Source organism: Theobroma cacao, chromosome 2, assembly GCF_000208745.1.
Source record: "Theobroma cacao cultivar B97-61/B2 chromosome 2, Criollo_cocoa_genome_V2, whole genome shotgun sequence".
NCBI classification, from domain to species: Eukaryota; Viridiplantae; Streptophyta; class Magnoliopsida; order Malvales; family Malvaceae; genus Theobroma; species Theobroma cacao.
This window is the reverse complement of record NC_030851.1, coordinates 262,501-280,831: the sequence shown is the minus strand read 5'-3', so window position 1 is coordinate 280,831 and position 18,331 is coordinate 262,501. Positions and strand designations below refer to the sequence as shown.

The 18,331-nt window shown below is 38.0% G+C and overlaps 2 protein-coding genes across 2 annotated transcripts; both read left to right on the top strand.

The window, feature by feature from the left end:
- LOC18607024 (copper-transporting ATPase RAN1) lies at nucleotides 8,680-14,572 on the top strand. Its single transcript, XM_018116084.1, has 9 exons — nucleotides 8,680-9,158; nucleotides 10,237-10,851; nucleotides 11,165-11,594; nucleotides 11,801-12,126; nucleotides 12,328-12,386; nucleotides 12,470-12,812; nucleotides 13,020-13,220; nucleotides 13,307-13,564; nucleotides 13,865-14,572. The coding sequence occupies exons 1-9, from the start codon at nucleotides 8,847-8,849 to the stop codon at nucleotides 14,339-14,341; spliced, it is 3,021 nt and encodes a 1,006-aa protein (XP_017971573.1). The 5' UTR covers nucleotides 8,680-8,846; the 3' UTR covers nucleotides 14,342-14,572.
- On the top strand, nucleotides 16,878-18,116 carry LOC18607023. Its single transcript, XM_007040971.2, has one exon. The coding sequence runs from the start codon at nucleotides 17,240-17,242 to the stop codon at nucleotides 17,897-17,899; it is 660 nt and encodes a 219-aa protein (XP_007041033.2). The 5' UTR covers nucleotides 16,878-17,239; the 3' UTR covers nucleotides 17,900-18,116.

The window sequence follows — 18,331 nt, the reverse complement described above, 5'->3', positions numbered from 1 at the left end:
ACTCCCAACAAACAAACAAACAAACAAACAAACAAAAAATCTTCATCTTATCAGTTTGTTTCTCTCTAATGCTCTTACAGATGTTTGTTGAATCTCTCCTCAATTTGATTGCTTCTTCTTTATGACATTCTAGGTGAAGACCCCAAATTAGTAATTGCAACAATACTAAAAGAATAGGGTAATGCAAATTTCTATGAATTGTTCTTTTATATATATATTTGTTTGATGAGACAGAATGAACGTACTTGTATAATGAAGATGGAAAAAGTCAATTGTTTGTGTTAGTATATAACAAGGGATGAAATAGCGGGGGAGAAAGAGAGAAGTCCGTGTCATGTCTTAGAAAACATTTTAAAAACGAAAATGATGGAAGTGATGCCACATGGAAAGTGGTGTATGGCTCGCAACATGTGAAGAGGACCACATTCATTGATAGATTGGAGTCAGAGGAATCACATGGGTTGTCACATTCTAATCCGGCTGCCACAATAAAAAGTGTAAAAACCTAGGCAGAGCTTTGCCAGGACAACAAGCACACCAAGGCTGGAGGGAGGGGGCAGTTTTACGTGGCCATGTATGATCTCTCTTCTCATGCAACTTCGAGTAATATGGGCTTTTGTTTCACTCCCGAATTCTCAAGCAATTCTTTCCGATGATGTTAGCAAACAGTCGGGTTTGGATGCACAGCGGGATGAAACCAAAGCTATAATTAATGGATTGGGTGGCAATGCCATAATCACAGGCCCCCAAAGTTTCCCATAATTTGTTAAACGCCATTGCACCTTTGAAGCTGCAGCAGAGATTGCCACCCCCACTTAATTTGGAACAAAATTTATCCCTTTTTGCCTTTCACTAATTCCCTGATTAATGAATTGCGTCAAAAAATATCCAAACCACTTTCAGTGCACAGCCTTGCACTGATTCTTCTATTGAAATTCTATCAAATATTTGTCAACCATGTGATCTTTCTCTTGTTAAAACAGGGGACTTGGGATGAGGATGATCAACGCCACATAGTGGGATAAAGGTATTTTCAGATGTGGAGTTCATGTGAAAAAATGGAGAGGGGGCTGGCTGAATCAACAACAACAATAATAAACAAAGAAAAATCGAAGAAAAAAGGAGCCCATGGGCCTAAATTATGGACTCCCATGTAGAATTTTTTCATATTTGCAGAGGAGTATATTCACGGGGCCTTCAATGAGCATTCCAAGGCAGTACAATTATATAGTAGTAGCATTAACCAAATAAATAAAGCAATAGAGTAGTAATGTGGTGTGTGGCTTCCGAGGTGAATAAGTTGGAGGAAATCTAAAAAGGGCTGTGATTGATTTGATTTAGGAGGCCCTTGTTTTGTTATCATAATGGTTATGTCATTCACCTGAGGAACAAGGCCTTCAAAATGAGATTAGGCAGCCAATCAGGGTTAAGGCTCGTGACTAGTTGTGATGCAGGGTCATCGTACCCAATCACCAGTGTGGGCTTTCCTTTTTCCCCCCTTCACCTTTTCGGGAGTGCTCCAATCAACATTCGCAAGGCAGAGAAACCAACAGGGTTGGTAATTGGTTTAATTAGTGTGGTGGGACTTGGCAGAGGCACCAGGCAGCAGGTTCCATGTTCAATAAAGGCCACCTTTTCAATTGGTCACACTGTTTTACCCAATGCCGATTACTGTCCAACTTCAAACTTTGGTGCCATTGAATTCATTTAACCCAATTCAATTAGTCCCTCGGGATTCAATTGCTCCTTCTTTCTTTCCCTCTTCATATCTTGGAGCTCATAACAATAAATTTTTTTACTTTTTTAATCACATTTTAAAACAAAAAAACTCGTTCCAGGATGAATTCATAGAAACTACGACCCTTTCGCCTTGTGTGTTTGGATGAATAGTTTACCACTTTCTCTTCCTTTAATCCTAGAACATTCAAAATATGTTTATGTTCAGTCCGAGCACATACATGGTGCTTCTATTACGAAATTGTCTATCCAAGTTCATGCAACTATTAGCATATTTCTTCACGAAGATTGAACAGAGAATTTAGTTAAACTCAAGGAACTTCGGCAAATTCGAAAGCAACTATGAACAAATCCTTTTTCAAAGAAGGAACTCAAAACCAATCATGGGATTGTTCAAGTGCAAATATGTACATGTACTCTATGATGAATGTCAAAGAAAAATATAGCAAATTAAGAGCCGAAATTGAGAGTCCAAATTGCAGAAAGAGTAAGAGTTGTTGAATGTATTGTCATTTCTTCTTTTGACACAATTATACGGATGTGATATGCTCATTCACCAATTTGTTTATATAATTTGAAGGAAGGAATAAATTTTGGATAACAAAAAAATAAATTTAAAGGAAAGAGCGTGAGATGCATGCATGTTATCTTCACCATGGTCGACCCTTGCTTTTTCTCCAGCTAATTATTCAAGTACGGAACCCACATGACGTGACCTGCTCTTCAGTAAATAAAATTCATATGTTAATGTTATAGATAACTCTAATTTGTATGGATGGAAATGCAAATGAGAGAAAGTAATTTGACGCCAAAACGTCACTGGATTTAATTTACCAATATTTTTACAATATTAATATAATTGTAAAAGAATGTGCCACTGTTACCAGAAATCATCAGCATGCAAACGAAACTAAAGAATGGAGAGGGCAAAGTGGTACTGGTCTGCGTGGCCAGAGGGATAAAAAATGGGCACTAGAGAAACAGTAGGGCCTAGACTTGACCTGATATTGGACAGCATTTGCAGAAGAACGGACGACTACTGTACCAACACAGAAGCCGTTGTATGGTTTCTGGGTATCAAGAAAATTAAGAGAGGAGAGAGTAAAATTTGAAGGAAAAGAGGAACAAGAATTTGGGGTTGGGGTAAATCCGCAGAGCATCAAGAGTCGTTGGCTCAAGTTGCCAATGATTGATATGTTTTGCATAGGCAATAAAATATATGATAAAATACTGAAAGGGGTAACAGACTTATTTAACCCCTGCAGAGTATCTGAGCACAAACAACGGTAGCTGGGGGACTTTGAGATTGGCTTCTTGAGACACAAAGATGGAGAAAAAGAAAGCTCAGTCCCATCTCATCCCATTAGGTATCATCCATCCCTGTCGTACTTCCTAACTTGTCAGCCTTTGCAACTTGCAGTATATCTCTCTCTCCCTCTCTCTCCTCATTCACTTGCCTCTTGGCGGCTTATTGTGTAACCTTCTTGTAACCACTGGATATTTTCAAGTTGCTTCTCCTTTACCCCATCATCGTTTGACTTACCTGACATTTGTGCAGGTGTAATGATATATAATTGTTCTTCACAAAGTTTTGCTTGGCTGGCAGATCATAGCTTTCACAGGTGCTAATTATGGCTTTAAAACTAGGTGGTTTTTAACAAAATCATATAAAGGGATCTAAAACACATAAAATTTGAGTTGAAGATATGAAAATTCAAAGATTTACAGCAAGGATAGAACTGCAGTTTAAGAATTATTCTTAATGGATAAATCAATTCAATGACAGGCTGTGGCATGTGCAGACACCGCTTGCATTTGCATGAAGAGATGCTAGAGGGGGGGGGGGGCGAACCTGGTGGGGGAATTGTGGCATAAAGCCTAAACCTGTCGATAAGGAAAATGGAAATGAAGGGCAGGTTTGGGTGAATAACTGATGAATGAAGGTTATAAAAGCAAATGAAAGGAAACGGTGACACCCAGAGAGACCTGGAGAAAGAGATGAAAGAGGCAGCAGTGCTACCACTGGCATCAAAAACTTTGTTTTGTTTTGGTTTTCTCTCTCTCTCTCTCTCTCTCTCTCCTGATTGTGTCAGCCTTGGGATATTTTCACATTCGCAATGCAACGTGATGTGTGAAAAGAAAAACAAATGGGCATCCTTTTGTCACACTGTGTGTAATCTTGTTAGAAGAAAGACGGAGGTGGAAATGGACCCAACATCTCAGATACCCAGAACCTATCATTGTCCGACTGCTTTGACCATTGGTCTCTCCTTTCCCTGTTACCCTATGAACCTTTCTAATCTTTCTGCAACTCTACTAGTAGGTAGCTTCTGCTCCTAGACCTGTTGGCTAGCATCTTCAACGTCACATCTTTTTGAATTGCTTTTTCCTTGCTCCTCCACCACCAACTCTTCACCCTATCCTAATCCCAACAAGCTCATGCTTGTGTGAATGTCCAAAAGCCCAAAAATTGAAGCCCAGAGAAGAAGAAGAAGACCCATTAGAAAATCCACTTAGCAATTTGGGAAGATATGGATAATTGAGATCCTTCATCAGTAAGGACAACTTTTTTGGCCCACTTCGATTTGGATTTAGAAACATATGTTACCAATTTGTACCAAAATCCCTATAATTACATGGAGAAAATCTTACAAATTTTCCGTTTGCAATTTTATTCATATGAAAAAGGATATATAAACTAGTGCATATTTTCAAAATGATCTATAGTTTTTCAATTTACACTTCATTATATTGAAATTGAAATAGCTGCACAAATATTCTATTTGCACCAGGTTGAAACTTGAAATCAAACGCACTATTACGCAAAGAGGGGTGTTTCTTTTTTTCCCTTAAAGGGACAACAAAAATTTCTTTCAGGATTTCAAATATTTCAACAAAATATTCCGTGGATGATGACTTTTTTGACGGAATATTTTGTCAATAAACGAAATATGTTATAAAAAATTTGACAGCATGAAAATTTTTTGACGTCCCAAACATTTTCAATCATAATTTTTTGATCCGTAAACTTCATCGAAAATTTATTACAAAATAATAAAATTAACTTTCAACGATAATCTGCCAAAAATCTGTTGAATTATTTTTTTTTTTTGTCGAGAAAAACACGATTTGTTGTAGTGGAACTCAGTGTTGATTTCCTCCTTTTTCTGGGTATAACTCCCTTTAATGTAAGGAATTGAGAAGCGATTCTTTAAACCTTAATGATAGGTGAAGTGAGAAACATTGTTATCTCTTTGTTTAATTTAAAAAGGAAAGAGTTTTTACCTAACTTCTCACCCATTTTTACAACAGTAGCTTGTTCAGATGGCACGGAATGGATCGCCATTATCTTCGTGACAAACCAATTAAGGCGTGGAAAGCACTGCGAGATCAGTGAGTGCTGGTCACACAAGCAAAGTCATGCATGCAGCCATGAAAGAAACCTCCAATATTAACTATGACGTTAAAGATGATCGATCCATCCACTTGCTTTAATTTGTTTTTGCTTGCCTTTGTCTTTATAATAGTAAAATTGCTCACAGACATCGTGACCACCCATTCCAATAACCAAAAGCTAGCTTGCTTTTTATGCCTTTTGCCTCCTGATTTTGATAGGGTTCCTGGGGAAGAAAAGCCCCGCAATCAGGTTTTTTATGGCTAAAACCTTTTCCTCACGCACCTTTGAGAAGCCCACTATTTGTTCTGTTCTGCTACTCCACAGCCAATTGACAGACGCCATCACCAACTTAAATTTGTGCTTCACTGAATCAACAGCTCCTTACTTTGTTCACCCCAACTACTATAAAACCCCAAGTGTCATGAAATATGATAAAACAACATATTGGAGTTGGTACGTACGGAGTTATATTCCAATACCCGTATGATATATATATATACATATTTTTTAATTTTCTATCACATGTTCAATTTTATATTATAATCAATTAAGAATCTTAATTCTTAAATTCTAAATTTTAAACTTAAATAATAAAATCAAGTAATTAATATAAAAATACATTAATATAAAAAAGACATAAAACAGAGACATGGAATGAAACAGAAGATTATTGTTGTTCCAAAACTCTCTTGTACCAAAAGTTGACGTCTATGCGACAATTAGCAAAAGCCTAACATATATACCAGGGGATGAATTTGGTGGACAGACGAGTGATACCGAACCATAACTAATATTGTTCCAATGACGTTGCACCAACCTCCAGCGGATCAACTGCCCCCTTGACCGCCCTATCACAGAAACCAAAACCCCTTTGATCAATTATTCTATTATATTTTCCACAATATTCATTTCTTTAACGTCCATATCACTCTATTAATTTGGCTTCAACTATGAAATAAATAATACCCCCTCAACAAAAATAGTAGGGATGGAGCTTTCTTTAGTTCGAGTTCTAGATGGAGTTGGTATGTGACCTATCTAATGTACATAAATAGAATATTAATTAGGTGACTACTTGTTGCGATTGATGTTTGGGTAAATAATACCCAAAATTTTATGCATCCAACGACAAGTACCAAACTAGCCTAGCCCCTTCATCCATTTGGATGGTCGTAGCCTTATATAGCACAATTCGATAGTACATATTCCACTCCTAATTTGAGTAAATTAGGACCTAAGCAACTGATATATATCAAGTAGGTATACCATTCCGCCAAGCAATATTGGATTTTCATTCCTATTTTGCATAATATATATTATACATATTTATGACAAATTCCATATCTAAGCATAGATGGGGATAGAATGAACGAAATTTGGATCAAATTAACTTGTCTAAAATAGTATTTAGGGACCTATTGGGATGTGCAATATTGATGAAAATCATGGACTAGTTCAGCAACATGATCATACTTCATATATATGTTGCACTATCGACAGAAAATCTAGCTGCTAGTTTTTCTTAGATTTTATAATGATTCAAAAGGTTACATTTAAGGAGACACTTTTATTTATTCAAAATTTAAACGAAAATATCCTATTTTTAGTAATGTGAAAAGTGTCAATTTGAAGCCTAATCCATTGATTGCTCGGGTCTAATAGTTATATTCAAAGTTCAAAATTACTTAAAATTTTAAAATAAGTGTGCGAGTAATATTGAACTTGCAAGCCGAAGTGGACTACCCGAGAGTTTCGAAACTTCTAAACTTTTTTATTTGTTTAATTGTGATTGTTTCTTTCATATATACTTTATTGATGAAAACATCAACTCAAAGAAAATTTTAGAATCCCAAATAGATTAATTTCTTATACGTTATGTGGAAAACTTATTGAAACTGATTGAGTCTGGAGTCTTCGAAGAGTGAAACTAGGACGCAATTGAAAAATAAAAAAAGGTGCGTGACAAATCGTGAAAATTATGGTTCCCACTGCCAAAATAAGCCATGAAAGTGGTGGGGGAAACGAGAGGATATGGAACCATGCTTGGAAATCCATTATATTTGATGTTGGCTTTGTTTCTTTTCTGTCCTGGTACGTCATACGTGCATGATTGTTCTTCTTTTCATAACTTTAGTTTCTTTGCCTGATCAATTTGTGGGAGTAGGGTCATCTTTCCAACAAAGCTTTGTTACAATGAACTGAAGTTTGCCTTGTGAAAATTGCTGAATGGAGTGACCCAAAAAGCTAATATATATATATATATGGTAGCTTTGTGATAGAAGATAATGGTGTCAACTCCTATAAAAGTTAACAGTAAAATTCTTCAAGCAACAAAAATTTACGAGGCATGAAGAAGCTGCCATTATATCATATACACAGATGGGTCGTTCAGAACAGAAAAAGAAAACCTTTGCGAGAAGATGGAATAAAGACCAAAAAAAGAGGAGAAGAAAGGGTTTTGAGTTTTGACCGATAACGTAAAGGGCAGGAGACGTAACGTAAAAGGCGGTCAATGCCACCTGGCGGCTACCGTGTCTGATCTGAAAAGAATCAAAAGATGGTTCAGGCCGAACGAAACGACCATTTCTTATTCTCTTTCGGGGTTTGGCTCTCCCTCAGTCTCCTCCTTTCTTGACCCTTTCTACACAATTATAAATCTATTATTAACACGTTAATCAGGTGTCGATTATTACAATAATTATAATCAGAATCAGGATTAGTTTAAATTATTAGCTTGTAGTTGTCTCGTACTCATGTTACTGTCCATTCCCATGGCCATCCCTCATCTCATCCATGTGGGACTTGTTTTTCTTTTGATATTCTTTTAAAGTTACTACGGAGGGTTTGAGCAAATCTAGAAGTAGAAGAGCTAAGCACAAGATTTCAATTTTAGAAAATATTTATTACTTTTTCATCCTCAATTATTATACTCTAATATGATTAATAATGAGGTAAGGATCGTCCGCAGATTTCTTCCTTTGTTTGAAATCATGGACGAGTCTGAAAACAGGACTTGTAATCATCAAATGTAAATGACAATATCGATGCAAGTTTTTAGTTAATCCATCTTTGGTGGCTGATTAAGTATAAACAGTAGACTTTTTCCACAACGACTACGCCTCGCATTTGTCGCTCGGGGGCAGAATGACCGCCTTCCGCCCCTGGTTTTCACTTGCCACGCCCTCACAAAAATTTTTAATAAGAAAATACAAATTTACTTACTTAATTACTCTATTAGTTTTAAGTTAATCAGTTAATACTAGTATGTTTTAACTGGTTTAAGTTAACGACTTTTGTTTTAGTAGGTCGTCGTAATAGATTTTTGATCGGGTGTTACATCCCAGACAAGACAGGGCCCCACATCCCCATGAGTGTAGTACAACTTCGACAGTATCTGCCAAGTACAAAGGTGGTCCAACGGTGATTCCGCGAATAACATAAGGGCAGTTTGGTAGTTGTGGAAACACCCAACCCCATCCCAACTTTTCTAGTTAAAAAATTGCTGTCTCCACCATCTCCCTCGGAAATCTCTCCTAACACACTTTCATTACTTTTATATCTTCTTTATTATTGTTATTATTGTTATAGTAATATCTTCCATTTCTATAAATACATATAATAATTTCACTTGTTTCCCTCTACTTTCCTCTCTGCCTCTTCCTCTGTCGTGAATTTCATCTCCGTTGAATTTTTTTTTGGTTGTGTACCTTAAATGTCGCCGACCATGAGGGACCTGCAGCTCACGCAGGTGGCCGGTGGCAGGAGATCGCCGCCTTCCGATAACGATTCCGTCGACATGGAGGAAGGTACGCGGCTTCTGGATTCATACGACGACGGAGATGATAATTCGGGGAGTATCCAAGAGGGTATGCGGAGAATTCAGGTGAGTGTAACGGGGATGACGTGTGCAGCCTGCTCCAATTCCGTGGAGGGGGCTTTGAAGAGCATCAATGGGGTTTGCAGAGCATCCGTGGCTTTGTTGCAGAACCGTGCTGACGTTGTTTTTGATCCTATTTTGGTTAAGGTTATTGCTCTTTCCTCTCTTTTTCTTATTTTAATTAAGGTTGTTGGGTTTGCTTAATTCGAGAAATTTAGTTTAATTACTTCATTCCGTGTTTGACTTTCGATTATGGTCTTCGGTTTTCAAGTAGTTAAAATTGGCTTAATTCATGTATCGTCAAGTCCTCAAGTTACTGTTTTCATTTATATTTCGCTCACATACTTTTGCTTTAGTATATTCTTGTTAGCTATATGATGTAGAGCTTTCTTTCTTCTGTTTTAATTTTTATAATGCTATATCTGAGTTTTATCTTTAATTGTAGCCAACTTCTGTGACAGAATGATCATGATTTCTGACTTTTAGACCATGTTTCATCATGGTTACTACATCAATTTATAGTGTCTGAATCATTAGTTGCTCCATTTAATTGGAATTGACGAAGACCTTTTTGATGATTGTTGATGTTTGATCTCTCTCTCTCTCACACACATACGCACGCGCACGCACACACACACAGAGAACACCTACATGGACATGGTGGTGCATCTATAGTTGTTTGCTTTTCACTTGGTGTTGAAATCATTAATTACATTTTGCTAAAGTAATAGTATTGAATCTAGGCTAAAGTTATTTATCGTTGTTATTACTTCTTGAACTGATGGCGTCTCTGTTAGGTTTACTTTATCACGTTCTTTCATCTAAAAGGGTTTCTATTTAATGAATTTTTTATCTTTAATTTTTGGTGGGGAGAAAGTTTTACGTCAGACTGTAATATGGTAGTATATATGTTTTGTGCAGTTAGAGGAGGACCGAAGCCTTATTCTGTGCTTTCACCTATTTTCAGTCATGAAATGCATATTTGGCTAAAATGCAACTATTGAACAGCTTCTGTATTTTTTGCTCGATAGCAGAAAAATAAAAAAGATGAACGGTATCTTTTCTTCTTTGGGAGTGGTGGGTGGGGTTCTACTATAGTCTTATGCCTGGTACTTGAAACCCTTATTTGTCTTGGGTTCAATGCATGTGCTTGAATCAAATGTATGTACTTTGAAAATGGTCTTGTATGAACTGAATTTTTCTCTAACTCTTCCATGAAATTCAGGATGAAGACATCAAGAATGCCATTGAAGATGCAGGGTTTGAGGCAGAGATTCTACCTGAACCCAGCAATGCTGGAACAAAGCCACGTGGAACACTTGTGGGGCAGTTTACAATAGGGGGTATGACCTGTGCGGCCTGTGTCAACTCCATTGAAGGTATTTTGAGAAATCTTCCTGGTGTTAAAAGGGCAGTTGTTGCCTTGGCCACTTCACTGGGGGAAGTTGAGTATGATCCTACTGTAATTAGTAAAGATGATATAGTCAATGCAATTGAAGATGCTGGTTTTGAAGCCTCACTTGTACAGAGTAGTGAGCAGAATAAAATCATACTGGGGGTTGCTGGTGTAATTAATGATTTAGATCTACAGCTTCTGGAAGGCATACTTAGCAGCTTGAAAGGGGTCAGACAATATCGTTTTGACAGAACTTCTGGAGAACTTGAAGTTCTCTTTGATCCTGAAGTTGTCAGTTCAAGATCTTTAGTTGATGGGATTGAAGGAGGAAGTGGTGGGAAGTTCAAACTACATGTCACGAACCCATATGCAAGAATGACTACTAAAGATGTTGAAGAAACCTCAAATATGTTCCAGCTCTTTACTTCCAGTTTGTTTCTCAGTGTAAGTATTTTATGTCTCTTCTTTACTAGTTCTATTTTTTTGAGCTATGTTGCAGCATTTATTTTTCCTCTTGAACATATGTCTTTGACAAACTAAAGAGAAAGACTCTAAGAGTCTCTATTGAAACTGTCGAAACTTTACATGAATGCATAATTATAGTCTTGCCTTTTGGCCTTTATATGGCTGCATTTTCCTGGAGCCTTGCCACAGAAATGTGTTCTCTTATTATACAATGAAAATTGAAAATTATTGATCAGGAGGTCCCACTCTCTCTTATTTCTTTCAAACTAATTGCTGGCATTTGCTGATCCAGATTCCTGTCTTTCTAATTCGAGTAGTTTGTCCCCATATACCGTTGTTGGATGCCTTTTTGCTCTGGAGATGTGGACCTTTTTTAATGGGTGATTGGTTGAAATGGGCATTAGTAAGTGTTGTTCAATTTGTTGTTGGCAAGCGCTTCTACATTGCAGCTGGCAGAGCTCTTCGAAATGGTTCAACTAACATGGATGTTTTGGTTGCCTTGGGTACTTCAGCATCTTACTTCTACTCTGTTGGTGCACTTCTATATGGTGCGGTAACAGGTTTTTGGTCACCAACGTACTTTGAAACAAGTGCCATGCTGATAACATTTGTACTATTGGGAAAGTATTTGGAATGTCTTGCGAAGGGGAAAACATCAGATGCCATCAAGAAGTTAGTAGAACTTGCACCAGCAACAGCATTGCTGGTAGTTAAAGACAAAGGTATGGGTATCTTTAGCTTTTCTTTATTTTGTAAATGTAGTTTGAAGTATGTCTAGGACTTCACTCTTGTTCTTGATGCTGTTTAAGAAAATTTATTTAAAATGATTGATAGTTTTATATGGTCTTAATTAGGGTCATACTTAGTGCCAAAATGAAATTGAAGAACTATGAAGAACTGAATGATTTCTGTTTTATTGGTTTTGCAGGTGGAAACATTATTGGAGAAAGGGAAATAGATGCTTTGTTAATCCAGCCTGGCGATACATTAAAAGTTCTTCCTGGTGCAAAACTTCCAGCAGATGGTGTTGTTGTATGGGGTTCAAGTCATGTAAATGAGAGCATGGTAACTGGTGAAGCTGCACCTGTTTTGAAGGAGGTTGATTCACCAGTTATTGGGGGAACAATAAATTTACATGGTGCTCTTCACATAAAAGCTACCAAAGTAGGTTCTGAAGCAGTTTTGAGTCAGATAATTAGTTTGGTTGAGACAGCCCAGATGTCCAAAGCTCCTATTCAGAAGTTTGCTGATTTTGTAAGTTTTCTCTAACTTTACATGATTTTTCTAGTATATTTTGGTATTAAAGATTTATGTTTAATGTGATGGCATGTCCGAGGTCATGGCTTTAAGTTGGAGGAAGAACATGGTTGTTGTTGCTGAAGCTTTAGAGGCAATTATGTTATCTTGCTTGCATGTTGTATTTTGTCCTTAACTCTAGGTTTCTATGGCTTGCAGGTTGCAAGCATCTTCGTTCCTACTGTTGTTACTTTGGCATTGTTCACATTGTTGGGATGGTAAGATCTGAATGGCTTATTTTGTGATATAAAATGTTCGTGACCACCATTTGATATGGGATTCTTCCGTTGATTGCTTGTAGGTATGTTGGTGGAGTTGTTGGATCCTACCCAAAGGAGTGGCTACCAGAAAATGGCAATTACTTTGTTTTCGCTCTTATGTTTTCAATATCTGTGGTGGTAATTGCATGTCCTTGTGCTCTTGGTTTGGCCACTCCAACTGCTGTCATGGTTGCAACAGGGGTTGGAGCTAATAATGGTGTTTTGATAAAAGGAGGGGATGCGTTGGAAAGAGCTCAGAAGGTCAAGTATGTTATATTTGATAAAACTGGCACTTTAACCCAGGGCAAAGCGAAGGTCACAATTGCTAAAGTTTTCTCAGAGATGGATCGTGGAGAGTTCCTTACACTGGTGGCTTCCGCAGAGGTAATTTCTAATAGCCTAACTAGTTTCAAAACAATATTCCTCTCTCTGTTTATTTTTGTACCATTTCTCGTTTCAAGTCGTACATGAGTAGGACTGCTACTCCCAAAAGAGCACATTTAAAATACAGACTTACATTGAGAGGCACGGAAGAGCCTTCTTTTATGCATTTCAACAGTTACTGAATTTCCCCTTCTTCTCATTGCTTAGGCTAGCAGTGAACATCCATTGGCGAAAGCAATAGTGGAATATGCTCGCCACTTCCATTTCTTTGATGAGAATTCGCTAACTGAAGATGCCCAAAATAGCAGCAAAGGATCCCTCATTCCTGCTTGGCTTCTTGATGTAGCAGAGTTCTCTGCTGTGCCAGGAAGGGGAATTCAGTGTTTTATTGATGGAAAGCGAGTACTGGTGAGTATTTGGTTATAATTATTTATAATTTCTGAGGCTTGAGAAATTGTCCTGTTATTCTTACCAAAAGTGGTGCTGCTGAACAGGTTGGTAATCGGAAGCTGCTAACAGACAGTGGTGTTAGCATTCCTACTCAAGTAGAAAATTTTGTAGTGGAATTGGAAGAAAGTGCCAGGACAGGCATACTTGCAGCCTACGGTGGTAATGTGATTGGAGTTTTGGGAGTGGCAGATCCATTGAAGAGAGAAGCTGCTGTGGTTGTGGAAGGCCTAGGGAAAATGGGTGTCAGACCTGTCATGGTCACTGGAGATAATTGGAGGACAGCTAAGGCTGTTGCTAGGGAGGTTTGTATGCATACATGCATTTATATTATTTTGATGGGCTTCCTGTTGAAATACTGCTTATCTGAATTCAATCATTAATATTGCATCGGATAAATTTAGTTTCCAATCTGGTATAAGAAGCAGTAGAAAATGGTATGTCTTTGGTGTGTCTGTGTTGGTATTTATTGGTTAGATGTAAGTGGCAAACGTATCTAATCTGCTCCTACAAAAAAATTGAGATCACAATATGAGAGGCTGTGCAGACTGTAGATTGTTAAAATATCTGTTCAGCATTAATCTAATTGACTGGATTTTGGACAGGTGGGCATCCAAGATGTGAGGGCAGAGGTAATGCCGGCTGGAAAAGCCGATGTTGTACGTTCTTTTCAGAAAGATGGAAGCGTTGTTGCTATGGTGGGGGATGGGATCAATGATTCTCCTGCTCTAGCAGCTGCAGATGTTGGTATGGCAATTGGGGCAGGGACAGATATTGCCATAGAAGCTGCAGACTATGTTTTGATGAGAAATAATTTAGAAGATGTAATCACAGCCATTGATCTCTCCAGGAAAACATTCTCTCGAATACGATTGAATTATGTTTTTGCCATGGCGTACAATGTGATTGCAATTCCAATTGCTGCTGGGCTTTTCTTTCCTTCACTAGGGATTAAGTTGCCACCATGGGCAGCTGGTGCCTGCATGGCTCTTTCTTCTGTAAGCGTGGTGTGCTCTTCTTTGCTACTTCGAAGGTATAAAAAACCAAGACTTACCACTATATTAGAAATAACTGTAGAGTAGAAAAAAAATTTAAGAAAACATTTTCATTTTCCTGGTCAACTACTTTAGGTTTCTGTTTTATAGCAAGGAAATTGAAGGGTGTGAGTGAATCATAAATTTCCCAATTTTGTGAATTTTCTTCTTTTCCCCTCGTTTTTAGTCTTAGGGAATCGGGGATGCATTGTCCACCCCATTAACTGTAAATTTAATTGTTGTATAATATATGATCATTGATGCATTTGTTCCTCTCAATTTTCTTTTTTGGTGCTCATGGTGTTCCATTCTCTCTATATTTCCAAGTCTATCATCCCATGCACCGGCCTTCGAAATGTAGTCTTAAGTAAATATCAATTCTATGGAAATATCATGATGACAGGAGCAGTGGCAGCTATTGCATTACGTGTGCAGGGTGGATGGTTTTTGAGCCTCCTGAATCCAGATGGCCTTTGGCATTTGCATCTTAATAACTGCTATTTGCACGTGATGAATGATGCGATTAGTTGGATGTCTGGCTAGCCCTACCAGGGGAAAGAGCGTTCCAGTGTTTTCTTGTATGCTTGTCATCATCAATTTCTGCTAAACGAAAAGTGAAATTACAGATAGGGTATTCTTGTTTTGTCCAAACGAATCAAATTTCTTGAAGTGTGTTGAGATCTTTGCTTGGTTGTCAAATGTAATTCTCTTGGGCCTCTGGGTTGGAAATATATGGGAAGTTGTTGCAAAAGCTGATCAGCCAACTCACCAGCAGCTGGCTGTTCCTATTGTCTGGCAATTGGCAGCAAAGCCTTCTGTCGTATCACCCTGCCCATTCAATTTTTTCTCCTAACTGCAACAGTCTGTGCTTTAACTTTCAAATCAAAGAGAAATCTGATAAAAAAACAAGACCAGCAGGGTGCTACTGCTTGTTGCGTTTCCCGGAAAGTGAAGCACGGTTTTGCTTGGGCGTACTTATAACTATTACAAGTCGAGAACAAAAAATAGATAGAGCCATGGGTCTCTCTGAGTTTCTGTTTCTTTCCCTTTGGCCACCCTCCCTATGTATAAGAAGAAGAAAATTCTTTTTGCAGTCCCTTTCAAAGTACTAGTTTGAATTGACTCTTCTTTCAATTAGATAAATGTGGTACCAGGGGCTATGGACAATGTCCAAGTTCATCATGTAGAAGTTTCCCGGCGGAGCAATGAATGAGAGGGGATGCGTGTTTAGCTTTATTGCGACGGAGAGACCAAGTCAAAACCTACTAGAAGTACCGAGTTAATCGGATAAAAATCTATTATTGTCCTACTTATTGATTCGTTTATATTTTTTTCATTTGCATAATTTTACATAAAAACACCAACTAAGAAGCTTCTGCATTGAATCAGTAAGTAATGCATTTTCTTCAAGTTTCATTATTAATTCCATTAATAATTCCGTACTGTTCATCTATGACCAATCAGCATCATCGACTCCGTCACAAGTCGGTCATCTCCCCGTAGTCAAAACCAAACCTTATACTAAGATGCCTTTTCACACTGTGCAAAGAAGCGAAACTTCCCCACTGTTTCCTATTGATAAAACCAATGCATTTGCCTCCACAATGAGTAAAAAGAACACAGAAAAGACAGAAGAAAATGGAGAGGAGAAAACCAATAGCAATCCAGCAAAAATCCTCTTTTTTTGACCCTCTCCCCACCTTTTTTTTTTTTGTTTTTTGCTTCAAGGCTCCCCACCTTGTTAACAGGTGCAAAGGCAAGTACCAGCCCGTCAAAGTAGAACAGGAATTGATTTCTTTGGAACAATGATGTTTCAGGAGATGAGCAATCTCTGGTCAAAGCCACATCTGATAACCTTGGTTCACAAGCAATAAATCCCTGAAGGGTTTGTCACTTTTACGTTGTAGACTGTGTCCTGGAAAGTCTTTTACATTAAATTTGCACAAGTTAGAATCCCTTGCCCTGTAGGAGTATTTTATTTGCTAAATACAGTTTCAAACATGACTACGTAAATTATATACAACGTAACTACCATGAAAGGAACTGTCAAAAAATTTAGAGTAATTGGTTTCTTGCATCACTTGTCATTCCTTGTATCATCCTCAGCAGTATGCCTTTTAATATCATTTTTGCAAATTTGCTTGCTGATTGCCAGTGGTCAAGAATTTTAAACTGCAAAACTCTCTCTGCAATTTACAGACATGTTAGGGAATGGGGTTAGAACAAACTTTGACTATATCCCCAACACCCCAAGACACAGCAAGCGTACAGTTCTAGCTATGTTCCTTTGTTCCGGATTGATACAAGTGTGAATGTATTTATGCTCACAGTGGCAAGGAATATCAGGTTCCCTGTAGCTCGTATGAATCTAGAAGCCGAGTACGAACATGTGTCCTGACTTTTAAAAGTTGTTTTAATTCTTGCATGTTGTACGGGCAAAATTCACCCATCACCCTCATTGCCGTGGAATTGCTTGCTTGCATGACGTATTGCCAATCCAATTCAGACTGATGACTGATATATTTGATAGTACATGCAAAACTTGATGGGGAAGAAAAGGAGGAAAATCAGCCAAGATGTATTGTCTCACAAGGAAAAGCACATTAAATTCCTTTCTCATTTTTTAAAACAAAAGGTTGACCAAAGAGGCAAAAACGATCTCAAAAAGGATCCAAATTAATTTCACCCACCAAAGGTCTAAAGTTAATCCATACGCATGTGATATGATCATGACCCGTTTGATGTTAACAGATGTTGTTTCCAAGAAATACTCTCTGCTTTGGCCTCAAGCCTTTTAATCTCTTCTCTGTATGCAAGGTCAAGGGTTACCGGTTAACTTTGACCAGAGATTGTCATTATATAAACAACTTGGAGTTAAGGTTGTTTTTTTCCAAGAAAGAATTCAGAAGCAGGGAAAACAGACAGAGAGTGATCACTCAATAATCCATGAGCAGCACCACTGCGGCAACCTCCAATGAATGGATGCAATTCTATGAACAAACTGCGGATGAACTGTCAGCATCATCTTTGGCATTCTCTGATGCCACTGCAGTGGCGACAAGTGGCTCCTCTGAGAACAATCTTAGCCCCAGCAGTTTACATTCGGCAAGCGATCAATTGACGCCAATGGGTTCTTCCTCAAAGCCAATAAGAAGAAGGTCTAGAGCTTCCAAGAAAACACCCACCACCCTTCTCAATGCTAACACCAGCAATTTTCGAGCTTTGGTGCAACAATTTACAGGTTGTCCTAGCGTACCTCTTTCACAAGGGAGCAGAAGAGGCCCGATTAACTTGAATTTTGCTGTCGGGAGTGAACGGAACCAAAGAGGTATTGCAACTTCCATAATGTCTGCTTCTGGAAACGATTATAATTATTACCAACAAAGTCATCAAGAGCAGCTGCGGCAGCAGTTGTACCAGGAACAGCAGCAGGCAGTCTCATTTGACAACGTTCAACACGATGCCTTTTTCCCAAGTTCTAGCAGTAGAGCTAATGCAGATCAGATCCTTGACGGTTTTGACTCGGATAATATTTCTTTACAGGCGCTTACCAGGGACGTGCCCTACTCCAGTGGAAATGCAAATGATAGCAATTACTTCCTGTAAGGATTAGGTTATCTAGGCATATCATCACCTACTTTTGGTGTTTGTTTATCTGTCAGAATTTGATTAGGAATCAGGAAATGACGTCTTCATTTATTCAACTACTGTATTATTTTTTTTTGTTTGAATTAATATCATAGACAAGAAAGCAGGAATTACTATATGTTTAATTCCTAAAGGAAATCAACAAGAATCGTTGGAGGAATGTTTTTGATATGCAGTTGCCGATATCGTCATAGTATTCCTTCACGAAAATTCGAATTCATAAATCAAGTTATTGAATGCATATGATAATACTATATTATCTCATTGGAGTCAAAATAAAGAAAGAGAAGGCGTACACGACTATATAATGTACCTTCTTCATCTGATGATGGTCTGCAGAAAAATCAGAAGCCTCCCCTGTTGGACGATCTAAGAAAAGAAATGAACAAA

Coding starts and splice junctions, on each gene's coding strand:
- LOC18607024 (XM_018116084.1), top strand. CDS start 8,847: ATGTCGCCGACCATGAGGGACCTGCAGCTCACGCAGGTGGCCGGTGGC. Junction 13,221..13,306: donor TTGATGGAAAGCGAGTACTG/GTGAGTATTTGG, acceptor GCTGCTGAACAG/GTTGGTAATCGGAAGCTGCT. Junction 13,565..13,864: donor CTAAGGCTGTTGCTAGGGAG/GTTTGTATGCAT, acceptor GATTTTGGACAG/GTGGGCATCCAAGATGTGAG.
- LOC18607023 (XM_007040971.2), top strand. CDS start 17,240: ATGAGCAGCACCACTGCGGCAACCTCCAATGAATGGATGCAATTCTAT.